Below are 20638 nucleotides of genomic sequence, written 5' to 3'. Positions count from 1 at the left end.
GGGGGACCACTCCAAGATTTTGGCAAGTGGTTAAGGGCCGCACTTCTGTGGAGAGGGTATGGGGTCTGAGACAGATGTTGAGTGCAGAAGAGAGCTTGGGGGAATGGACTGGGGTGCAGGAGGAGGTGTGGGGTATGAGAGGGAGTCTGCGTAAAGGAAGAGGCTGTGATCTGGGCCAGGAGCTTGGGATTCTGGCCTATGGGAGGGTTGTAGGAGGAGATGCAGATTCTGGGAGGGAGTTGTGACCCGGGAAAAGAGGGTTTGAGTGGTGGCCTGTGGCATGTATCTGGGGGGAGGAGGAGGATTCCAGAGGCAGGCTCTGGTTGGGAAGCGCTTACCTAGGTGGCTCCCAGCCAGCCACCCTGCAGAAACCTGAGGCAGGCTGTCTACTGCAGTCTGAGGCTGCTAGCTGCTCCATGTAGCTCTGCTCCAGTCATGGAAGGCAGGGAGCGAGGCTTCCCACACTGTCCCCTGCCCCCCAGCAAAATTTCTCAGTTTCATTTGGCTGGAAACTGGTCTATAGGAGCTGAGAGATTTTGCTGATGGCCAAGGGTAGGGTGCAAAGACTCCCTCCTTACTTTCCGCCATCCAGAGTGGAGAGCAGCTGGCTGTTTAAAGTCTGAGCTGTTCTCTACCTAAAGGTTCCAGTGAGGTGACCATGGGGCGGTTCTGTGGCTTGGCAGGCCGGATTTGGCCCGCCAGAGGCTTCTTGCCCATCCCTGTTCTAAAGCTTTGCTTTTATAGTCTAATTCTACTGAAAATAGACAGAATGAAAAAAAATCTGGGTTCATCTCTAGATCCAGATTCAATCCCCCCATGTTTATAAAAATATTCAAATCTCAGGTTTTAGATTAAAGGTCTCACTTTTTTAAAAAAATAAAGAAATAAAACGCTCAATGCAACCATTGTATTATCAGCTATTTAAACAATATCTTATACATATTTAAAGCATTGAATGCCTGTTTCTCTTGACTGAAAGTATGTAATTCCTGATCATTAGTTTCTTATGCCAGTGTTTTATAAAGTCGCAGGTCTCAGCTCATAAAAGTTTACTTATGTTGTTTAGTTTTATATATTTAATACTGTAAGAAAAGGGGCTGATTTTTAAAAGTTAGGCACAAGTTGATATTAAACAGTTGATGAAATGTAGTGTAGAATCTTTACCCACGCCCTTAGAGGATGTCAGAGAGTTCAGTCAAGCTGCTGGACATTCTTCGGTGGTCATTTTCAGCTAATGTTGGCTTGCCAATTAAGGAGGCCCTATTAAACGCTAGCAAAATTATCTAGCAAACTCTGGTAGTCATACTATGACCATGGAAGCATGCCTGTAAAATAATATTACATCCCAGTCAAGGGCCCTGAGTTTTTATGTTCCTGCCCTGAACTATCTTTCATGCTATGGAAGTGATGAATGAACATAGCAAACAGCAGCACATAAAATACATGCCTTAACAGAAAGATCAGAAATACCTTGACAAAGAATGCTGCCTTCCATACCCTAAGTGTCAGGAGGATGTGGGCCCTTTTATTTAGACAGAAGCAGACCATTTAGAAAATTTCCAGACTGTCATGTCAATTGTTAAGAGATCCAAAGGGTTCACAATCTCCACCCAAACACTCTCGAGTGTTTGTCTCTGGTTGTATTAGTTTTTGTTATCATAGAGCATTAGCCTATTCCACAAGGGTGTTCTCTTTGAAATTACTCAGAAACATGCCCATTGTTGGGATCCGCAAAGCTGCAGCATTGTTTTGGTAGTTAATTCTTCCAGCTGTTGTTTTTGGGAAAGTAGTCTTGTCGTCAATGTTGGACTTGACTCTGAAGCTTCCTCCTCCAGTTGAAGATATTGCTCAGAAGGCCCCTGAAGTAGAGCATCCATAGAAACACTACTCGACAAAGAGAGATTATTCACCTGGTGCAGTAACTTGAGTTCTTCAAGTTGTATTCCTATGGATGTTTTTCTGCTCTCCATCCCCTCTTCCCCCAAATTTCTTCTATGGGACATTGTAGTGGAAATTGAACTGAGGGCAGTTTACTAGTGCAGACCTGTTTGGAGTCTGTGCAGAGCATAGGAATGTGTAGAGTGCTTGTGCAGGGTGAAAAGGCAATACTAGTTTAAAAAAAAAATCTCTAGTCAAAGCACATATGAGCTGGAGTGCCCATAGTGGGACATATCTCAATCTCTAGTTTCTGCATAAGGTGAGTAACTTTTCCTTAACTATCCATCTTGCTGGCCATTTGCGCACCCCGTGACCTTCAGTTTATACATGGAGTTGTGATTGAAAACACAAGCGCACAGTTGTATATACAGTTCTATAGTTGACTCTGAAAATCATTCTCAGAAAGGCCAACATTTTCAAACTTAACTGTCTTAACTCCAGTTATCTGAAGAAGTGGGCTGTGCCCATAAAAGCTCTTGATACCGTCTATATGTTTTGTTAGTCTATAAAGTGCTACCAGACCATTTGTTGTTTTTTAAATTTGTCTTAACTTAGTTACCTATATCCATATTTAGACACCTGAAGCAATTGCTTGATTTTCATAGGTATAGCATACCTTCAGCTCACTTTGACTTGTGTGGAATTCATGGATATGCAGTACCTATGAAAAACAGCCAACTGTTTCAGGTGTCTGAATGTAAATTTAGGTTCCTTACTTTATGTTCCCGTATTTGAAAATATTCACCAGAGTACTTGCAATACCATAATGCAGTGATCCCAAAAGAGAGACCAAAATACTAATTATGTGTGTTTTGCCCAGTTTGTTCCAGAACCAATCTCCAAAGCAGCTATTTGAATCAGACCTCCCTTCAGGGGGAGGGATAGCTCAGTGGTTTGAGCATTGGCCTGCTAAACCCAGCATTGTGAGTTCAATCCTTGAGGAGGCCATTTAGGGATCTAGTACAAAAAATCTGTTAGGGATGGTACTTGGTCCTGCTGTGAAGGCAGGGGACTGGACTTGATGACCTTTCAAGGTCCCTTCCAGTTCTAGGAGATAGGCATCTCCATTCATTTCAGGTGCTGCTTTACTGGCCTGTCAGAGGTTCCATTTTTGGCAATAATGGGAAGGACAACTCAGCGCTAAAATGCTTAATTTTTGCAGGATTTAAAACTGTCTAAATCTACACACACACACTCTTTGGGCTCTTAGTATAGGAGTCAAGGACTTGGAGTGGAGAGTTGGTTTTTCTGTCTTGACACAAAATCTGTCTAAAAGTGGCATATAATCCAGATTGAAAGCAGTTCCATTTATAGACCAGAGAAACCCAGACTTCCAAGATGCATGGTTTACTTGCTGTCGTGGATTCCGATCAATTTGCTATTTCCACAAAATCTTATGAAGATCTCACTCATCTAATATTGTAAAGGTTCCATAAGTGAATCCTTAAGCCGGAGAGATTCAGCCATATAGTTTCTCTGAATGTGTATCAGTCGGGAGCTATGTGCTGTAAAATAATTTCTGGAGCAGATAAACTCCTTTGCTGTCTGCACTTCTGTTATTGTTAGACCTGTATTTGTGTTTCTTGTCATCTTCAGATTTGCCAGACCAAGTTCTGAGGGTTTTCAAGGCAGATCAACAAAGTCGTTATATTATGATCAGTAAGGACACAACAGCGAAGGAAGTTGTCATTCAGGCAATCAGAGAGTTTGCTGTAACTGCTACTCCCGATGCATACTCTTTGTGTGAAGTGTCTGTCACTCCAGAGGGAGTAATCAAGCAAAGGAGGCTTCCAGATCAATTATCCAAGCTTGCTGATAGGATACAGTTAAGTGGCAGGTGAGACTATGGTTTATATTATGTCAGTTTAATAAAAATTCTGATGCATTTGGGCATCTTGTGTCAAAGTTAATTTTATTTCACTGTAACTGCAAAATAACTTCAAAGTTACTTTTTAAGCTAGTTAGAGCATATTCACTAATTATATTCTAATTGTTCTATAGTATATGATGATAGCTATAAATTTTATTCTGGTATTCAATTTTTATAGGTATTACTTGAAAAACAACATGGAGACAGAAACATTGTGTTCAGATGAAGATGCTCAGGAATTATTGCGGGAAAGTCAAATTTCCCTGCTGCAGCTTAGTACTATTGAGATGGCTGCGCAGCTTTCCATGAGAAACTTTGAGCTCTTTCGTAATATTGAACCCACAGAGTACATAGATGACCTGTTTAAACTCAAATCTAAAACCAGTTGTGCTAACTTGAAAAAGTTTGAAGAAGTGATAAACCAAGAAACATTTTGGGTAGCTTCTGAGATTCTAAGGGAAACCAACCAGCTAAAAAGAATGAAGATTATTAAACATTTCATTAAGATAGCACTACACTGCAGAGAATGCAAGAACTTCAACTCCATGTTTGCAATTATCAGGTAAATGGTGTGTGTGTGTGTGTGTGTGTGTGTGTGTGTGTGTGTGTGTGTGTGTGTGTGTGTGTGTATTAAATGGTGAATTCAGTTCAAGTTAGTAGTAATGTGACAGATTGAATAGAAATGTGCATTAAACATAAAAAGGAGATGACTAATACATCAGCTTTGGACACTCCTAAAAAAGATAAGAAGAGATCCACTGCACCCCCCAAGATTCTTATATCCTGATATTAAAATGTTTATTGAAATAATCTTTGAAACTCTTTTAGGGATTTTAACGTGGTTAATTGGCTAATCGAGTAGTCGATAAGGGACAGCAGCCCAGCTCAGTCCTGGTTTGCGCTGAGTCCAGGACATATCCATGCTGGAGTTATGCAGTGTAAATGTACTGAGAGCCAGGCAGGGTTGCAGTACAGATTGCGTCGAGAACCTACTCCCGATGTAGCTCTGCAGTTTAAATGTACTACATTTTTTACTACTTTAAACTTCAGAGCTGCAGCGGGGATAGGTTCTGGAACTGGTGCAAGCCGAGACTGAGCCGAGCTGCCTGCCCTCTGGAGCAGCTGCTGTCTGCAGCCAGTTCACGTGCCGCAGACAGAGGCTGCTTTGTGGCAGCAGTCCTGTCCATGGGGGGCCCCAGTAGCACCATGTAGATGGCAGCAGCACGGGGGGCTGGAGGTGGGGGGGGGGAGCAGGCGACACCACGGATGGTGCTGGAGGGAATCAGCTTTTAAGATGATTCTACCAGCTCCTGCTCCACCTTCCCCTTGCTGCCTCTGGGAAGCGAGTAATTGATTACATTAATTACACCCCTACCACCTTTATAAAAACTGAGGCTAGCAGAATTGGGGAATGCAGAAGTTGTGGAGCAAAGAAGAAAAGCCAGAATTTTGAGAAGGAAGGCAGAGTCACATTTAGAAGAAAAATTCAAAGGATGCTCAAAGAGTGAGAATAAATCCAGCAGCTGTATGGAGGAGAGTTATTAAAAAGATTATATATCCCCTAGTTCTACTATTTTAGTTTTGGCTAGGGGAAGGGTAATAGGTGACAGTGGAGAGTGAAAAGAATTTGCAATTATAAGAAAGCAGGTGGTTTTGTGGGGATTTTTGTCTTGATGCTTGATCCTTACAAGATACTGAATGCATCTTGTGAAGTGCTATTTGACTTCAATCACTGTTTTCTTGTGGGAGTTAAGGATGTGCGATACCTCACAAAAGGTGCTGTGTACCCTGCATTTGTGTATATTATTGATTGCAGTTTTGTACTATTAGCAGCTTAAGCTGTTGACCAAAAAAAAAAAAAATTTGTTCCTAGTGGGAGAATGTATAATACTCTACACTAAGTGGAGCTGAAGAGAGCAACAGAAGCAATAAGACACACCAGAACAGAGGCCCCGGCTAGAAATTTTTTTGTCAGTCTTGAAGCATTTAAAACGAGTGATTTAACTCCACCATGTCAGCTGATTTTAACTGCTTCCTGTCAGCCTGTCAGTTAACTACGACTTGAACAGTAGCTGGAATTATAGATGATATCAATACTTCCTTTGCAGCCAGAAGTGAACAGCTAGTCAGGTTCACTGGTGTAAAATGTTCCTTTTCCCAACACAAAGGGAGTAAACCACAAGTTTTTACAGCTTCTGTATTTCCTTAAGTATATAGCCTATTTTAGCAATTCCCTCTGGAGGCGACAAGGCACATGCATTGTGCCGTTGCACTATCATCAGGTATAGATTTAGAGAAAGGATCGCTGGTTACTAATAGTCTGGGAATCCAGGAGCGACTGTGGATCCATAATTACATTACCACATAGCTACGTCTACACTGGCCCCTTTTCCGGAAGGGGCATGTTAATTTCAGAGATCGCAATAGGGAAATGCGCAGGGGATTTAAATATCCCCCGCGGCATTTAAATAAAAATGTCCGCCGCTTTTTTCCGGCTTTTAGAAAAGCCGGAAAAGAGCGTCTACACTGGCCCCGATCCTCCGGAAAAAGCGCCCTTTTCCGGAGGATCTTATTCCTACTTCCGGAGGATCGGGACCAGTGTAGACGCTCTTTTCCGGCTTTTCTAAAAAGCGGCGGGCATTTTTATTTAAATGCCGCGGGGGATATTTAAATCCCCCGCGCATTTCCCTATTGCGATTTCAAAAATTACCATGCCCCTTCCGGAAAAGGGGCCAATGTAGACGAGCCCCATGAGTTTACAGGAGAAGTTTACAGATTATAAACTTCCATAGTAAAGTGTAGATAAGAGGAGGTAGATACCAATTCTGTTTATAATCCTTAATTGCTTCCCTTAGTTCATAGGCATTACCTGTTTTATCAGAGTATATTGTGTCGTCTATATTTCATCAGTTATTATTGCTAATATAAAATCTATACCTAAAATATACATTTTCATAACAGATGTATGGATTTTATAATGTACCTTTTCAAATGGCAATTTTTGCTTACCAGTATTTGCACTTGTTTGTTATATTGCTGTACTTCAGCAATTTGCCTGATTCATCTGCTACACAAAATTGTATAATGTGTTATATTTAGGGTCTGATGGGTTTTTTTTCTGTGAAGTTTGCATAGTCTTTATTTAATTGGACAAACAAAACAAAATCCTTATGAACCATTTTCAGTGGCCTGAATTTGGCACCGGTTGCAAGGCTCCGCACTACTTGGGAAAAACTTCCAAGCAAATACGAGAAGCTGTTTCAAGATCTACAAGACTTGTTTGATCCATCTAGGAACATGGCAAAATATCGTAATGTCCTGAACAGCCAAAACCTACAGCCTCCCATTATTCCACTCTTCCCTGTTATCAAAAAGGACCTTACGTTTCTTCATGAAGGTAAATGCAAAATAGCATGGTTCTTTATCTCTGCATAAAATGGATATTTCAGGCTGGTAATTGATTTACTTGTCTTGTTACTAAATATAGGAAATGACTCAAAAGTGGAAGGCTTGGTCAATTTTGAGAAGCTGAGAATGATTGCAAAAGAAATTCGCCATGTTGGTCGAATGGCTTCTGTGAACATAGATCCTGCTGTAATGTTCAGAACTAGGTAAGTTTGTCTTCAACAGACCTTCAGTTAACTGAGACAAAAAGTTGAGTATCAGTAGTAAAGTAAGTATTTCTCTAGTGCCCTCCACAGCCCTTACAAAAGAAACATTGCAAATTAAATAATGAAAGATGAGTCTTCACTTAACGCATGTGGGGCCTCGGTCATATCCTTTCATATGAATGGAGCGCTCACAGAAATCAATGGAGGTTTTCAGTTACAAGATTGGACTGTTTAATTTCTGTATCGCTGGTTGTATTACAGCATTATAGAGGTATGATGACTTGCTCACTACCATGTGACACTTTTAGGTAATCACAGTTCTGTATCGAATCCACATTTTAAAACCAGTTTTTAAAAGGAATCATAGAATACTAGGACTGGAAGGGACCTCTAGAGGTCATCGAGTCCAGTCCCCTGCCCCCATGGCAGGACCAAATACTGTCTAGACCATCCCTGATAGATATTTATCTAACCTACTATTAGATATCTCCAGAGAAAGGAATTATAGATCTTACTATGGATGGAACAGTGTTTTATATTCTTTTGCTGACACAACTTTGCCCAGTTCCATGATGAAAGCCCATCAATTCATAGTCTAAATAAAGATAACCTGTTTGAATATATACTGTACTAGTTTATTGCATGAAATATTGAGCATAGGGCCATCTAAATTTTTCACAATTTACTACAAATAGGAATAATTGAACTTGAGCATAAATCAGTAGTGCAGGAGAATGTGAAGTGATAGGTTTTGAGTAGCAACAGTTTAATGCGCTCAATTTGAACGGGAAGAGTTTTTAATTTCAGATTGTGCGACTGAGATAAGACTCTTAAAGTTTGTGGGCTTCTAGTACTGCTTGTCCTGAGATCTGGTCTTTTCTTTCTGAGCTTGTGATCTTTCTCTGTCTCTTCCTAAACCCATGCTTCACTCTTCGTGGCTCTCACTTGCAGGAAGAAGAAATGGAGGAGTTTGGGGTAAGTGGTTGGAGATAACACACACAGACAATCCATTCGTTTCTGACCATTTGCATTGTTTTTCTACTTGCTATCTTTAATTTTCTGATGCTTTGACATTTTTCTTTTAACCCTTTTGTACTTACAATAAATTGACTCTAATGGTGCTTTTGCTTTTGAAGTAAAAACCACAAGAGCTGTGAAACTATTAACAGATATTTTTGAGTGTGATATGGGGAAGGGCTGTGTATTTAGTATATTCATGAATTGACTTTAATATAACCAGTTTGGCTCATAATATACAAGAAATTCCAAAATAGAATGGTAATAGATGTACAACTAAAATTTACAACTATTTTACCTATGCCTGATAAATGAGTGAGGAAGAAATCCACCAATGTGAAAAATTGAAGTATCATGTTTTTTACAGCTCAACTAACTATATTTTCACTCTACAATCCAGACTCCATTTTTTACTCTTAACAAATCAGAAGCCACTCAGATAGCTTCCATATTTACATACACCAATTGAAATGCATGATATTTATTTCTTCATTAACTAATTGATCATTTGTTTAACAAAAAGCTCATCATACTCAAGTGAGGGAATAAAAAAAGCATTTTTCCTCATTATGAAATTTAAGTTTTTATAAAACCAAATTGACTATGTTGAAGACTTTCTAGATAATATGTATTTACATTTGAGGCTCAGCTACAGTTGTCTGTCAGTGTTGCCTTGCTGCATGAGCTTTTCTTAATGCTCCAACCTTCTCAGTAGTTGACTTACATGAGAGAGCTAGCTTGAATGCTTTTCTAGATGCGTGAAGGGACATTGCCTAGTTGGAGAAAAATAGGTTCCAGGGACTTATTTTATTTTAATTATACAAAAATTATTTTTTAACCAAGTAAAAAGATTTCTTGATCCTCATCTTCTGTCTATTATACCTGTTTGACTTACTGGAATGAGGCATGTAAGCTTTGACCATAGACTGACATTCATGCAACTTTTGCATGTTTCCTCTTTATGAAGTGATACTGTGCTGGACTAAGTTATATTTTTCCTTTCTCACTTCACTTCAGGTCTCTCAGTCAGGGCAGTACAAATGCAGCAGTGCTAGATGTTGCACAAACAGGAGGACACAAAAAGCGGGTTCGTCGCAGTTCCTTTCTCAATGCCAAAAAACTGTATGAAGATGCTCAGATGGCACGAAAAGTGAAGCAGTACCTCTCTAACTTGGACCTGGAAATGGATGAAGAGAGCCTCCAGACTCTGTCTCTGCAGTGTGAGCCAGCTACCAACACATGTGAGTGCTTTCAATAAGTATGATAGATAACCACTTACATCTTCATGTAATTTAACTCCAGGGCTATATATAGAAAAACAATGGCCATAATAATTTGTGGATGCTGAAAAGCTGTGATTTCCAAGAATGAAGTCATCCATTAGATATACAATATGGACAGGTTTTATAAAGTTTGCACAGAAAGATGCATCTCTTGGGCTCCGTGGGAAATACACAAGAAATTCCTGAGATTCTCCTGCAAAAGCAGATGGGGGGGAGAACCTCTCATCTTACCTACAGCTGCTACTGCAATCAGAGGGCTTTCTCATCTTAGGTAGATAGAAAATGATTCCTCCACCTCCCTCCAACTAAACCCTACTGTTCCAGGCCAAGATCCTCAAGCTCAGCAGAGGAGAGAGATTAATTTGCTTATGGATTTTTTTGTGTGTGATCTAATATCTACAAAAGAGAAAAGTTTAATTTCTTCTATTGTGTAAACAGCACTTAGAATTGTGTGCCATTAGGGATGGTGAGGAAGGGTCCCAAGGTTTGTGACATATTTGGACTCAAATGGCTGCCTACTGACTGGTCAGTCCCAACCCATCTGAGAAGATAGCATCACTGGCAAGATGCTTTCTGCACTCCCTTTCAGCCAGGATCAGGGAGCTATTCAGACAACATGGTGATGGTGGCATTATAAAAATCTAAATTGCTGGATGAAAGTGAGTCACCAGGAAGTTGTCATAGTGACACAGGTGTTTGGGATGGACAACCCTGATAATGCCACACTCAATGCAGACTGCAAGAAACCTAGTAGACATTCCCCTCCCAAGCTGGTGGTTCAGTCTGTAGAATCATACTGGTTCAAACCAGTAGAATCACACTGTTTAACAAGAAGCCAAATGCTGCCCCCCTTACGCGTTCCAGGCCTTGGTTACCATCCAAACAGATAAGTTTAATACGGTGAGAGGTTAATGAAACCCCAGATCACCAAATGTGGGGTTGTTACTAATCCCAATGGATAAGACATGTTTCCCCAAGTCAATATATATCTCAGATCTTACCCAACTATCATGTCCGCCAATCCTGAGTGAATTAACTAAGAATGTATTAAGAAAAGAATTGTTATAAATGGTTAAAAGATCCTATACATACAAATAATTGTGAGATCGTTAGATCAGGTTTGTAGCAGTAATGGAATAGTCTGCTGGTTTCCAAAAGTTTCTCTGGTAACATCTAAGATTGGAAGGTTCTTAGTCCAAAATACCCCTAGTTGTAAATCCACAGTCTAGACATTTAGAGCAGGCACACGGCAAAATGGAGATGTCATGTGTCTTTTATATCCTCTTCAGTGTTCATGGAAATTTACTGTTGCAAATAAAACCCACAGCCTCTGTATGGAAAGTTACTGACAAAGATGGAGTCAGAGGTCACAAGTCCACACCACATGCCCTTAGATGTTTTGCTGAATCATAGGAGTGGCTCTTTGGTGTCTGAGACATCCAGTTTGAACAGTCGTTTCACAGTGGGCTGGTGAGACTGGATATAAACTACCTTGTGGGTGTCACTCCAAGAACAAATACATTTGAGAAAAGAAATAGATAGCCAGCATATGTAATAGCAGATAAGAACCAATGGTTTATTAGCTCATTATCCTCTCTTTGGATGGTGCTTCAGAGGAAAGTAACAGAACAGCGACAATCATCAGGTGATCCATTCCCCATTACCCAGTCCTAACTTCTGGCACACTGAGGCTAGGGATACTTCAAAGCCTGGTTTTGTATCCCTATTCATCCTGGCTAATAAAAAAAAAGTTGAAAAAATGAGTCGTAGCACCTTAGAGACTAACAAAAAAATATATAGATTGTATGATGAGCTTTTGTGGGCACAATGCACTTATTTGTCATATGAAGAGGTGGGCTGTGCCCACTAAAGCTCATGATACTATCTGTTTTTTTAGTCTCTAAGGTGCTCAGGACCACTTGTTTTTTAAGCTTTGAAGTAACAGACTAACACAGCTTCTCCTTTAAGACATCCTGGCTAATGGCACTGATGGACATATCCTTCATGAACTTATCAGTTCTTTTTTTTTTAACTTTGTTGTATTCTTGACCTTCACAACATCCTCTGGCAAATGATTACACACCGTGAGTGTGTGTTGTGTGAAGAAAGACTTCCTTTGTTTGTTTTGCTTCCTTTTGTTTGTGCTCCCTGTCCAAACATCACGTGATCTCTTAAGAGGGCTACAGTTTCATTCTAGAGTTGAGGAAGCTAAATTAGTAGCTATATTCCAAGAATGCATTAAAGGGGTTTTCATTCTGTCCTTCTCTGCCAATGAAACTCATCCAAGATTCACCAGTACAGCCTGAGAAGTCTCTTTCAACCAACTACAGATTCAGGTGCCCTGGTTCCAGGCCAAATTGAAACTCCACATAAATCATGGATCTCAGGATCATTAGAACGACTTGTAAACCACTTCTATCTATCCTGCAAAACTCCATTGTGCAAATCTTGTCTCACAGTACAGCTGTAGTGCACTGTCTAAACATACAGGAAAGACTTAGTTAATCATCCCTTTGCCAAAAAGCCATCCAGTAATGGACATAGTACTGTCAACACTGGATTGGAACCTTCCAGGAGTCAGCAACAACCAAACCAAACCAACTTCTTAAGCATACACAAAGTAAGGAGCCATGAGTAGTTCTTCGAGTGATTGCTCATTGCTTTCCAATATAGGTGTGTGCGCGCATTGTGCAAGTGCCATCGGAAGTTTTTCCCTCAGCAGTACCCTTAGGGCCTGCAGGGAGCCCCCCTGGAGTGGCGCCAGTATACTGGCCATATCTACGCCTGCTGTGGCCACCTCACCCACTGAGTTCCTTCTTACCATCTTCAGCATAGTGTCTGCAATTTAAGTTAAAGACTTTTTTGTTGTTTCTGTTGATTGCTCCCCGCCGCGGCGCACCGTGTGCCCACAGCAAGACATGCCTGGCCTGCAAGGTTTTAAGCCCTGCAAAAAGTGCAATAGGCCTATGCCATGCAGTGACCCACACTCATCGTGCTTAAAATGTCTGGGAGAAGCACAAGTTACAGAAGCCTGTAAAATCTGTAAGGCCTTCAAGCCCAAGACAAAACGTGAGAAGGAGTCACACCTTAAGATCCTCCTCCTGGAAGCAGCTCTGACCGGTACCAGCACCGGACTTCGCACTGGCCTCCCGGAGTGCACCGGCTTCGGTGCACAATGGTTCTGGCCCAAATTTGGGGGTTCAAGCGGAGAAGGTTTCCAATAACTCGGATCCTACTGTAGACATTCTGCATGCCAACACCCCGTCTGGCTCCAGGGTTCTGGGGTGCTGTTGGAGCTCCAAAATACCATTCAGGACTTCCCTTTCGAGGGCCCCTCACTCTTTTCAGAGCAGACCGACCAGAGGCTTCATGGCCTCAAGGATACCAGGGCGACGTTAAAGTCCTTGGGCCTGTACACTCCTACCCAGAGGCGTACCTACTCAAATAGGAATGTTCCTAGAGTGCTTCCCCAGGGCCCACGCTCCGACTTCGCTTGCTGTAGGAGCAGGAGTGGCAATGGCAGGAACGACAGGTGCCAGCCTTGCCTATCCCCCAATAATAACCAGGAGCCCCCTAAGAATCCCCCGGGACTCCGTCAGGGTTTTTGATGGGACCCTCAAGGGCATCTTACCAGTCTCCCCTCTACTTTTTTGGGACCATTTATCCCATTTCCTCCAGCCCTGGCGGTCTGTTACATCGGACCAATGGGTGCTGGAGATAGTGGGAAGGGGTTATATAATCCCTTTCCACATGTCCCTTGCCTTCCCAGCCCCCTACTCCATCCCTTTTCAGAGACCCCTCTCACGAGCCTCTGCTACAGGAAGAAGTAAATCATCTCCTCACGCTAGGGGTGGTGGAATGCATTACCCCTGAGTTTCGGAACAGGGGATTTTATTCCCCTTATTTTCTGGTTCCAAAGGCAAAAGGGGGGCCTTCATCCCATTCTGGACGTCAAAGCTCTAAATTCCTTCATCATCAAGACAAAATTCAAAATGGTGACTCTACATTATCCCTTCATTATCCTACATTATCCATAACCCTACATTATCCCTTCCTTAGCCCCCGGACACTGGTACGCTGCCCTCAACTTAAAACACGCTTATTTTCACATTTCAATTACGTCCCGCCATTGAAGGTTCCTACAGTTTACTGTGGGCCCAGACCATTATCAATTCATGGCCCCCCCCTTTGGTATTTCTATGGCCCCTCAGGTCTTCACCAAATGTATGGCAGGGGTGGCTGCCAAACTCAGGAAAAGGGGTTTCCAGGTGTTCCACTACCTAGACGATTGGCTCCTGAGGGGGCAGTCAGAGACTCAGGTGGGAGCCCACATCACCACAGCCCTCAAACTCTTTGAAATCTGAGGCCTTTTGTTGAATCTGGACAAATCCACCCTGACTCCTACCCAGACAATAGAGTTTGTCGGTGCTACCCTTAGATTCCCTGGCACAGAGAGCCTCTCTGCCCAGCTCCCGGTTTCTCATGATGCAGACGGCGGTCAGGGTGCTCCAGAACTTTCCAGTGACCACCGCCCAGACTTCCATGCATCTACTGGGCCTCCTGGCCACCTGCACTTATGTAGTGCAACACGCCAGACTGCGCATGCGCCCGCTACAGATGTGGCTATTGCGAGTCCACAACCCGGTCGTCCACTCTTGAGACAGGGTGCTGACAGTCCCTGCCCTCAACCTCCTTGCATTGGAATGGTGGACCCACCAGGTGGAGGTCGGTGCAGGGGTTCCATTCTTCAGACCAGTGCCGTCCATCCAACTGGTCACTGATGCGTCGGACACGGGCTAGGGATCTCACCTAGGAGATCTCCACATGCAAGGTTTCTGGTCTGCGGACGAAACCTCCCTGCATATCAATGTCAGGGAGCTCCGGGCAGCCCGATTGGCTTGTGTGGTTTTCCTTCCCCACCTGAAGGGCAAGTTTGTCCTCTTTCTGTCGGACAACACAACAGCGGTGGAGTACATAAACAAGCAGGGCGGGGCAAGTTCCACTCACCTGTGCTTGGAGGCGATCCCCCTGTGGGACCTCTGCATCAGAGCAGACATCAACCCGATGGCCTTCTATTTCCCAGGTTCCCAGAACGTCCTGGCAGACAGGCTGAGCAGATTGTTTGTGGGCCATGAGTGGTGCCTGCTCTAGGATATAGCCAATACCATCTTCCGCGTGTGGGGGTTTCCCGACCTGGGCCTGTTTGCCAGGGGCAGAACAAGAAGTGCCCACATTTCAGCTCCCTCATGAGTCAGGGGCTGGGTTCCTTAGGGAATGCTCTTCTCCTCCCCTTGCCGTGAGGCCTGTTGTATGCCTTCCTGCCTTTTCCGCTAGTTCACAAGGTCTTCCTGAAAGTGTGGGAGTTCAGGACGTCCCTGATTATAATCTCCCCGGTATGGCCCAGGCAATATTTGTTCTTGACCCTCATCAGCCTCTCCTGCGAGAGGCCCGTATCCCTCTCACTGGTCCCAGACCTGATATCCCAGGACTCAGGCAGGCTCTGCCACCCGGACCTGCAATCTCTGCTCCTAACAGCATGGAAGCTCCGTGGTTAATGACAAAGGAGCGCCACTGCTCTGAACGGGTTCAGGAGGACCTCCTGGGTAGCAGAAAAACCTCTACCAGGGCCATGTATCTGGCTAAGTGGAAGTGGTTCTGCTGTTGGAGTTCCCAGAAGGGGGTGCACCCAAGGTGAGTTCCAATCCTCCTGATCCTAGATTACCTGTTGGACCTTAGGCTCCAGCATATTTCTTCCTCCTGCATCCAGGTTCACCTGGCAGCTATCTTGGCCTTCCACCTGGTGGAGGGGGGAAAAACCCTATTTGCCAATCCAGTGGTCAACAAGTTCCTGAAAGGCCTGGACAGGCTCTATCCCCACGTCCGCCTGCCTGTTCCCCAGTGGGACCTAAACTTGGTTTTCTCCAAACTTATGAGGCCCCCATTCAAACCGTTAGCAACGTGCTCCCTCCTCCACGTTTCTTATAAGGTGGCTCTCCTGGTGGCGATCATTTCCCCCAGGTGGGTATCTGAGCTTAGGGCACTCACATCAGATCCCCCCTACACGATAATTTTTAAGGATAAGGTTCAGCTCCGCCTTCAACCCGGCTTTCCTGCCGAATGTGGTGTCATCCTTCCACGCCTCCCAGAACATCTTCCTACCGGGTTTTTACCCTAACCCACATGCATCTGGGAAAGAGCAGGCTTTACACACTCTAGACGTCCGTAGGGCACTAGCCTTTTATTTAAACAGGACAAACCATTCCAGAGGTTGCCACAACTTTTTGTGACTATCACAGAGCACATGAGGGGCCAACTCGTGTCCACTCAGCAGATAGCCTCTTGGATAACTGCCTGAATCAGGGAGTGCTACACCCTGGTGGGCGTTTCAGCTCCGCCCCTTAGAGCACACTCCACGAGGGCAGTGGCCGTCTCCACTGCTTTCGTAGCGCAGGTTCCCATCCTGGACATCGGCAGAGCTGCCACATGGTCCTCCATCCATATGTTTGCCAACCACTATGCACTGTCACATCAGGCCAGAGGGGACGCTGCCCTGGGTAGGGCGGTCCTCCACGCATCTGTAGTTTCATCATCCAACCCACCTCTTTAGGTTCTGCTTTGGAGTCACCTATATTGGAACGCACATGAACAATCACTCGAAGAAGATAGAACGGTTACTTACCTCATAACTGTGATTCTTTGAGATGTGTTGCTCATGTCCATTCCAAATCCCCATCCACCACCCTTTATCGGGAGTATGCTGGTAAGAAGGAACTAAGTGGATGAGGGGGCCAGCAGGGATATATATGGGCCGGTATACTGGCACCACTCCAAGGGGCTCCCTGCGGGCCCTAAGGGTACTGCTGAGGGAAAAACTTCTGATGGCACCTGCACACATCTATATTGGAATGGACATGAGCAACACATCTCGAAGAATCAGTTACGAGGTAAGTAGTCATTCTTTATAGAGCTGATATTCAATCAGTGGGGGATTCACACAACAGACGTCTTTGTCATCTAGGATTGCACCAGATATCTGAACTTTTTACTTCAGAAAGCCATTGGCTGCCAGATGCTTTGCTTTTAAAGTGGATTCAAGGCTTTTTATATGCTTTTCCCGATATCTCTGATCCACAGCATAATAGTGAAGATCAGATGGGACAAAAGCACACTGAACCTCATAGCTCCTTATCGGAAGAGGCAGCTTTGTCTGTCAGACCTGTTGCAGATATCTGTTTGGCCCCCTTCCACCTCCCAGTCTTTTCGGACATATATCCCAGAGTTGCAATCATATACTGCATCCAGCGTTGCAGTCATTGCACTTAACAGCTTGTCTGTTCCTGGTAGGTCTAGGGAATTCTCATAAGAAGGGACATCCCCAAGCAAGTTCTCTTGGAAATGAAAGTAGTTCTCCATCTTGGTTCTCCATCTCACTCAATCTACAGATGTGGGAGACCTGTATGCTGCCCTGGCATTCAGCACTCTTGAGGCCCATCCAGCCAGCAACAATGTCACTTTTCTACTCTGTGGTTCAGTCATGTTCTTTGTTATCTCACCCAATGGTATCCAAGTTCCTCAAAATCCTTCTGCATATTTACTGTTTGATTAGGGATCTAACTCCCTCCTCTTCCTCCTACTAAAGCACATGGTGCTTCCTTTTGAATTGCTGTCTTACCCTTATGACTTTTTTCTGATTATCATTACCTTGGCAAAGAGGATCAGAGAGCTCCAGGCCCTCCAGGTCAGACTTTTCTATATGTGCTTTCACAGAAATGAAGTTGTACATTGTCTGCATGCCAGGTTCATCGTTAAGGTGGCCTCAGAATCCCACGTAAACCATTGAATCAAGCTGCGTAGCTCTTTTTTGTATAGGTCTGGATGCAAGAAGAAAAGAAGTTATGTATTCTGTCCATATCCAGAGGGTTACTTTATGAATCAAAAAGAACTAAACCTTTTATACTATCCCTTTGTCTTTTTGTAGTTTTATGTAGCCCTTTAAAAGGCCAGGCCATCTTATCACAAAGAATCTTCAAGTAGATCATATAATATATTCCCATTTGTTATCGGATGTCTTATGAACTACTTCCACCAAATGTTAAAACTCGTTCTACCAGAGCACAGGCAATGTTTTCTGCCTGTTTGAGGGATGCATCAATATCTTGTGAAGCTACCCCATAACCTTAGTCAGATATTATGTCCCTAACTAAGCATTTAGATCAGATGCAAAGTTTGGGAGAGCAATGCTTCAGTCACTATATGACTAATGCAACTGAAACTCCTTATTGCTATCATTCTGTGAGGATACTGATTGCCAGTCACCTACAGTGGGATACATACTGAAACAGTCAAATAAGAAAGAATGGATAATTAACCTTTAATAACTATGGTTATACTGGGCAGATACTACAATGTTTTTAATTTGTTTGCCAATGTGAAGTACTATTTTTAAGAAAGCTGTATTTATTATACTTAGAGGAAAATAAAATAATGTTTTGTTTCAGTTAGAGGGAACATTTCATATCTAATTCAAAGTCCTCTCCATTTGAAACTGAAATATTATAATTGGTACTTCCATTAACTGGAACTGCTGTGGTATTAGTATAACACAGGAAGAGACACAATTGCTCCAGTAGCTAGATTGCAAACCAGTCAGGATTTATATGCCAAACCCAACACCTTAAACTTCACTTAGAAACAAACATGAATCCAGAACTAAGGTGTGTGTGTGTGTGTGTGTGTGTGTGTGTGTGTGTGTGTGTGTGTGTGTGTGTGTGTGTGTGTGTGTGTGTGTGTGTGTGTGTGTGTGTGTGTGTGTGTGTAAAATAAAAAGGTTTTCCTGATGTCATCACGCTCTCTGGCCACAAAAGTGTAGCATAGTGAGCATAGCATGCAGCTTGCTCGTATTTTTTTTAATAAACAGGCAGTTAGCTTCATTCCGCCCTAGCTTAATTTTTCTGAATGGTCGCAGGGCATAGTCCCAAGTACACTGCAGTAGTCTGACTTCAGGCAACAAATTCTTGAGCAGTGCACATCAAAGGAAAAGGTCAAAAGAGCTCAAAGAGATCAACGCAAACTTGGTTAATGCTTTTACCTCCTCATCCTGCAACAGTCTATTATTAAAAAACAACCCCAACGTAACAGTACCTAAGAGAGAAGCAGCAAGTATACCCTTCACGATCAAGTAAGAGGACATCAATTGTCTTCTCTGCCTCTCTCTCTTTTTTTTTCCTGGCTGTACAAAGACTACCCTCAGCCTTTTCTACATTAAGCTTCAAGTCTCAGGCCTTGTCTACACTACTGGGGTAAGTTGACCTAAACTACAATATTCCAGCTATGTGAATAATGTAGCTGGAAATGACATAGCTTAGGTTGACTTACTTGTCATTCAAGTACAACTCCCTAAAGCCACTGATATTAAACAGATGCATTAGCAAAATATCCAGCCCCCAATTCGTAGAGATAATTGTAGTAATTGACATTCTTTGAGCTGTTGCAATCGATGTGGATCCCACAGTAGGTGCATGTTTATCTTGTGTGCAAAATAGGGATGTAAATTATCAGTTAACCTAATGTTTAACCTGTTAACTAATTAACGTAAACTTTAACCAGTTTACTGACAAAAGCAGGAATCTGGGTTAGGGACAGAAAAATAAGAAATTTTGAACCTTTCACATAAAGATTGCTGAAATAGAACTTAATTCCTTGTTTCTTCCATATATTACAAAGTACCGAAGAATCCAGGTGACAAACGGTCTGGGAAACAAGAAACGTCACCAGTGGCACCTAGAGCAGGAATTCAGCAGAAGATGCAGCAACAACATAAAATAAACCAAGCATTACAGGTCCCTGCTGTGTCCCTCTATCCCTCTCGCAAGAAAGTACCAGTTAAAGACCTCCCACCATTTGGTAAGTACAATGTGAGGGTGGGAGTGGTTTGTTATGTGTTTATATTAATAATCTTTCTGTATGTATAGTTCAAGTGTATGTACTGTATTTAGTTCAAGTTGTGATCCAGTTCTCTGTCTGTCAATTTAAATAGCATATCTAAATTCTCTACCTGCAGATGGTCAGGAGAAAACTTATCCTAGTAAAACGTCTGGGTGGCTTATCCATCTCAGTAGTAGACCTATTTCCATCAGGCAGAAGCTTCTCTTCTAGCTGATGCACTAGATTTGGGGATTAAGTTTTCAAAAGCCATTAGTGATGGGTGCCTCCATTTTTCAGTGACCAATCTGAGCTATCATAAAGGGGCCTGATTTTTCAAAGCGTTTGTGCATCTGCTCTCCAAAAATCCAGCCTGTTCAAGGTATCTTAAATTGGGTACTCACAATCAATATTTGCTTTTGAAAATGTGATACGTCATTTAGAGCGGTTGCGTTGCTAAACATGTTCTCTTAAAGTGGTATTAGTACCTCAAAGAAGAAAATATTTAATTTTTACAGTGTCCCTATAATACAATGTAAAATTAACAGGTATTTGTATTTTCAGCTTCATCCAAACATACATTTGTTTATTCTTCCTTAAAGGTATTAACTCCCCACAAGCGTTAAAGAAAATTCTTTCATTGTCTGAAGAGGGGATTTTGGACCGTCATAAGAAGCAAGCTGAAGACACAATATCAAATGCATCTTCACAGTTGTCTTCTCCTCCCACTTCACCGCAGACCTCTCCAAGAAAAGGTATAATCTGTGCAATTCTTCTCATTCTTTTCCTGAAACCCACAGTTTACCAGGTGATCTGGTAAACTAACTGCTTGTCTAAATGAACAAATCAGTGCATGGCAAGCTAGAGTATAAATCTACAGCACATTAGCTGTGTTCATGTGGATTTTGCTACCAAATTAAAAGTTCACTAGTGCACACTAATCTACATGGGTTTGAAAGTCGAGTAAGTGCACTTTCTGTGTGTGGTAGTATGATCCA

General features: G+C 42.8%; 1 protein-coding gene across 19 annotated transcripts in view; it reads left to right on the top strand.

The window, feature by feature from the left end:
• The window catches only part of RAPGEF2 (Rap guanine nucleotide exchange factor 2), a 302566-nt gene that overhangs the window by 268477 nt on the left and 13451 nt on the right, over positions 1 to 20638 (top strand). For 18 of the 19 annotated variants that reach the window (XM_089777952.1, XM_089777951.1, XM_089777944.1 and 15 more), the window contains 8 exons: positions 3535 to 3775; positions 3987 to 4370; positions 6994 to 7205; positions 7296 to 7419; positions 8371 to 8394; positions 9454 to 9677; positions 19443 to 19622; positions 20243 to 20395. In XM_089777952.1, the coding sequence (XP_089634078.1) occupies positions 3535 to 3775; positions 3987 to 4370; positions 6994 to 7205; positions 7296 to 7419; positions 8371 to 8394; positions 9454 to 9677; positions 19443 to 19622; positions 20243 to 20395 (1542 nt within the window). The remainder of the gene's footprint in view (positions 1 to 3534; positions 3776 to 3986; positions 4371 to 6993; positions 7206 to 7295; positions 7420 to 8370; positions 8395 to 9453; positions 9678 to 19442; positions 19623 to 20242; positions 20396 to 20638) is intronic. The other variant, XM_089777946.1, reaches the window with a different exon arrangement.

The sequence above is a fragment of the Pelodiscus sinensis genome, chromosome 4, assembly GCF_052426305.1.
Source record: "Pelodiscus sinensis isolate ZL-2025 chromosome 4, ASM5242630v1, whole genome shotgun sequence".
Taxonomy (NCBI): domain Eukaryota; kingdom Metazoa; phylum Chordata; order Testudines; family Trionychidae; genus Pelodiscus; species Pelodiscus sinensis.
Note: the sequence above shows the minus strand (reverse complement) of the source record. Positions and strands in the feature narration are given on the sequence as shown.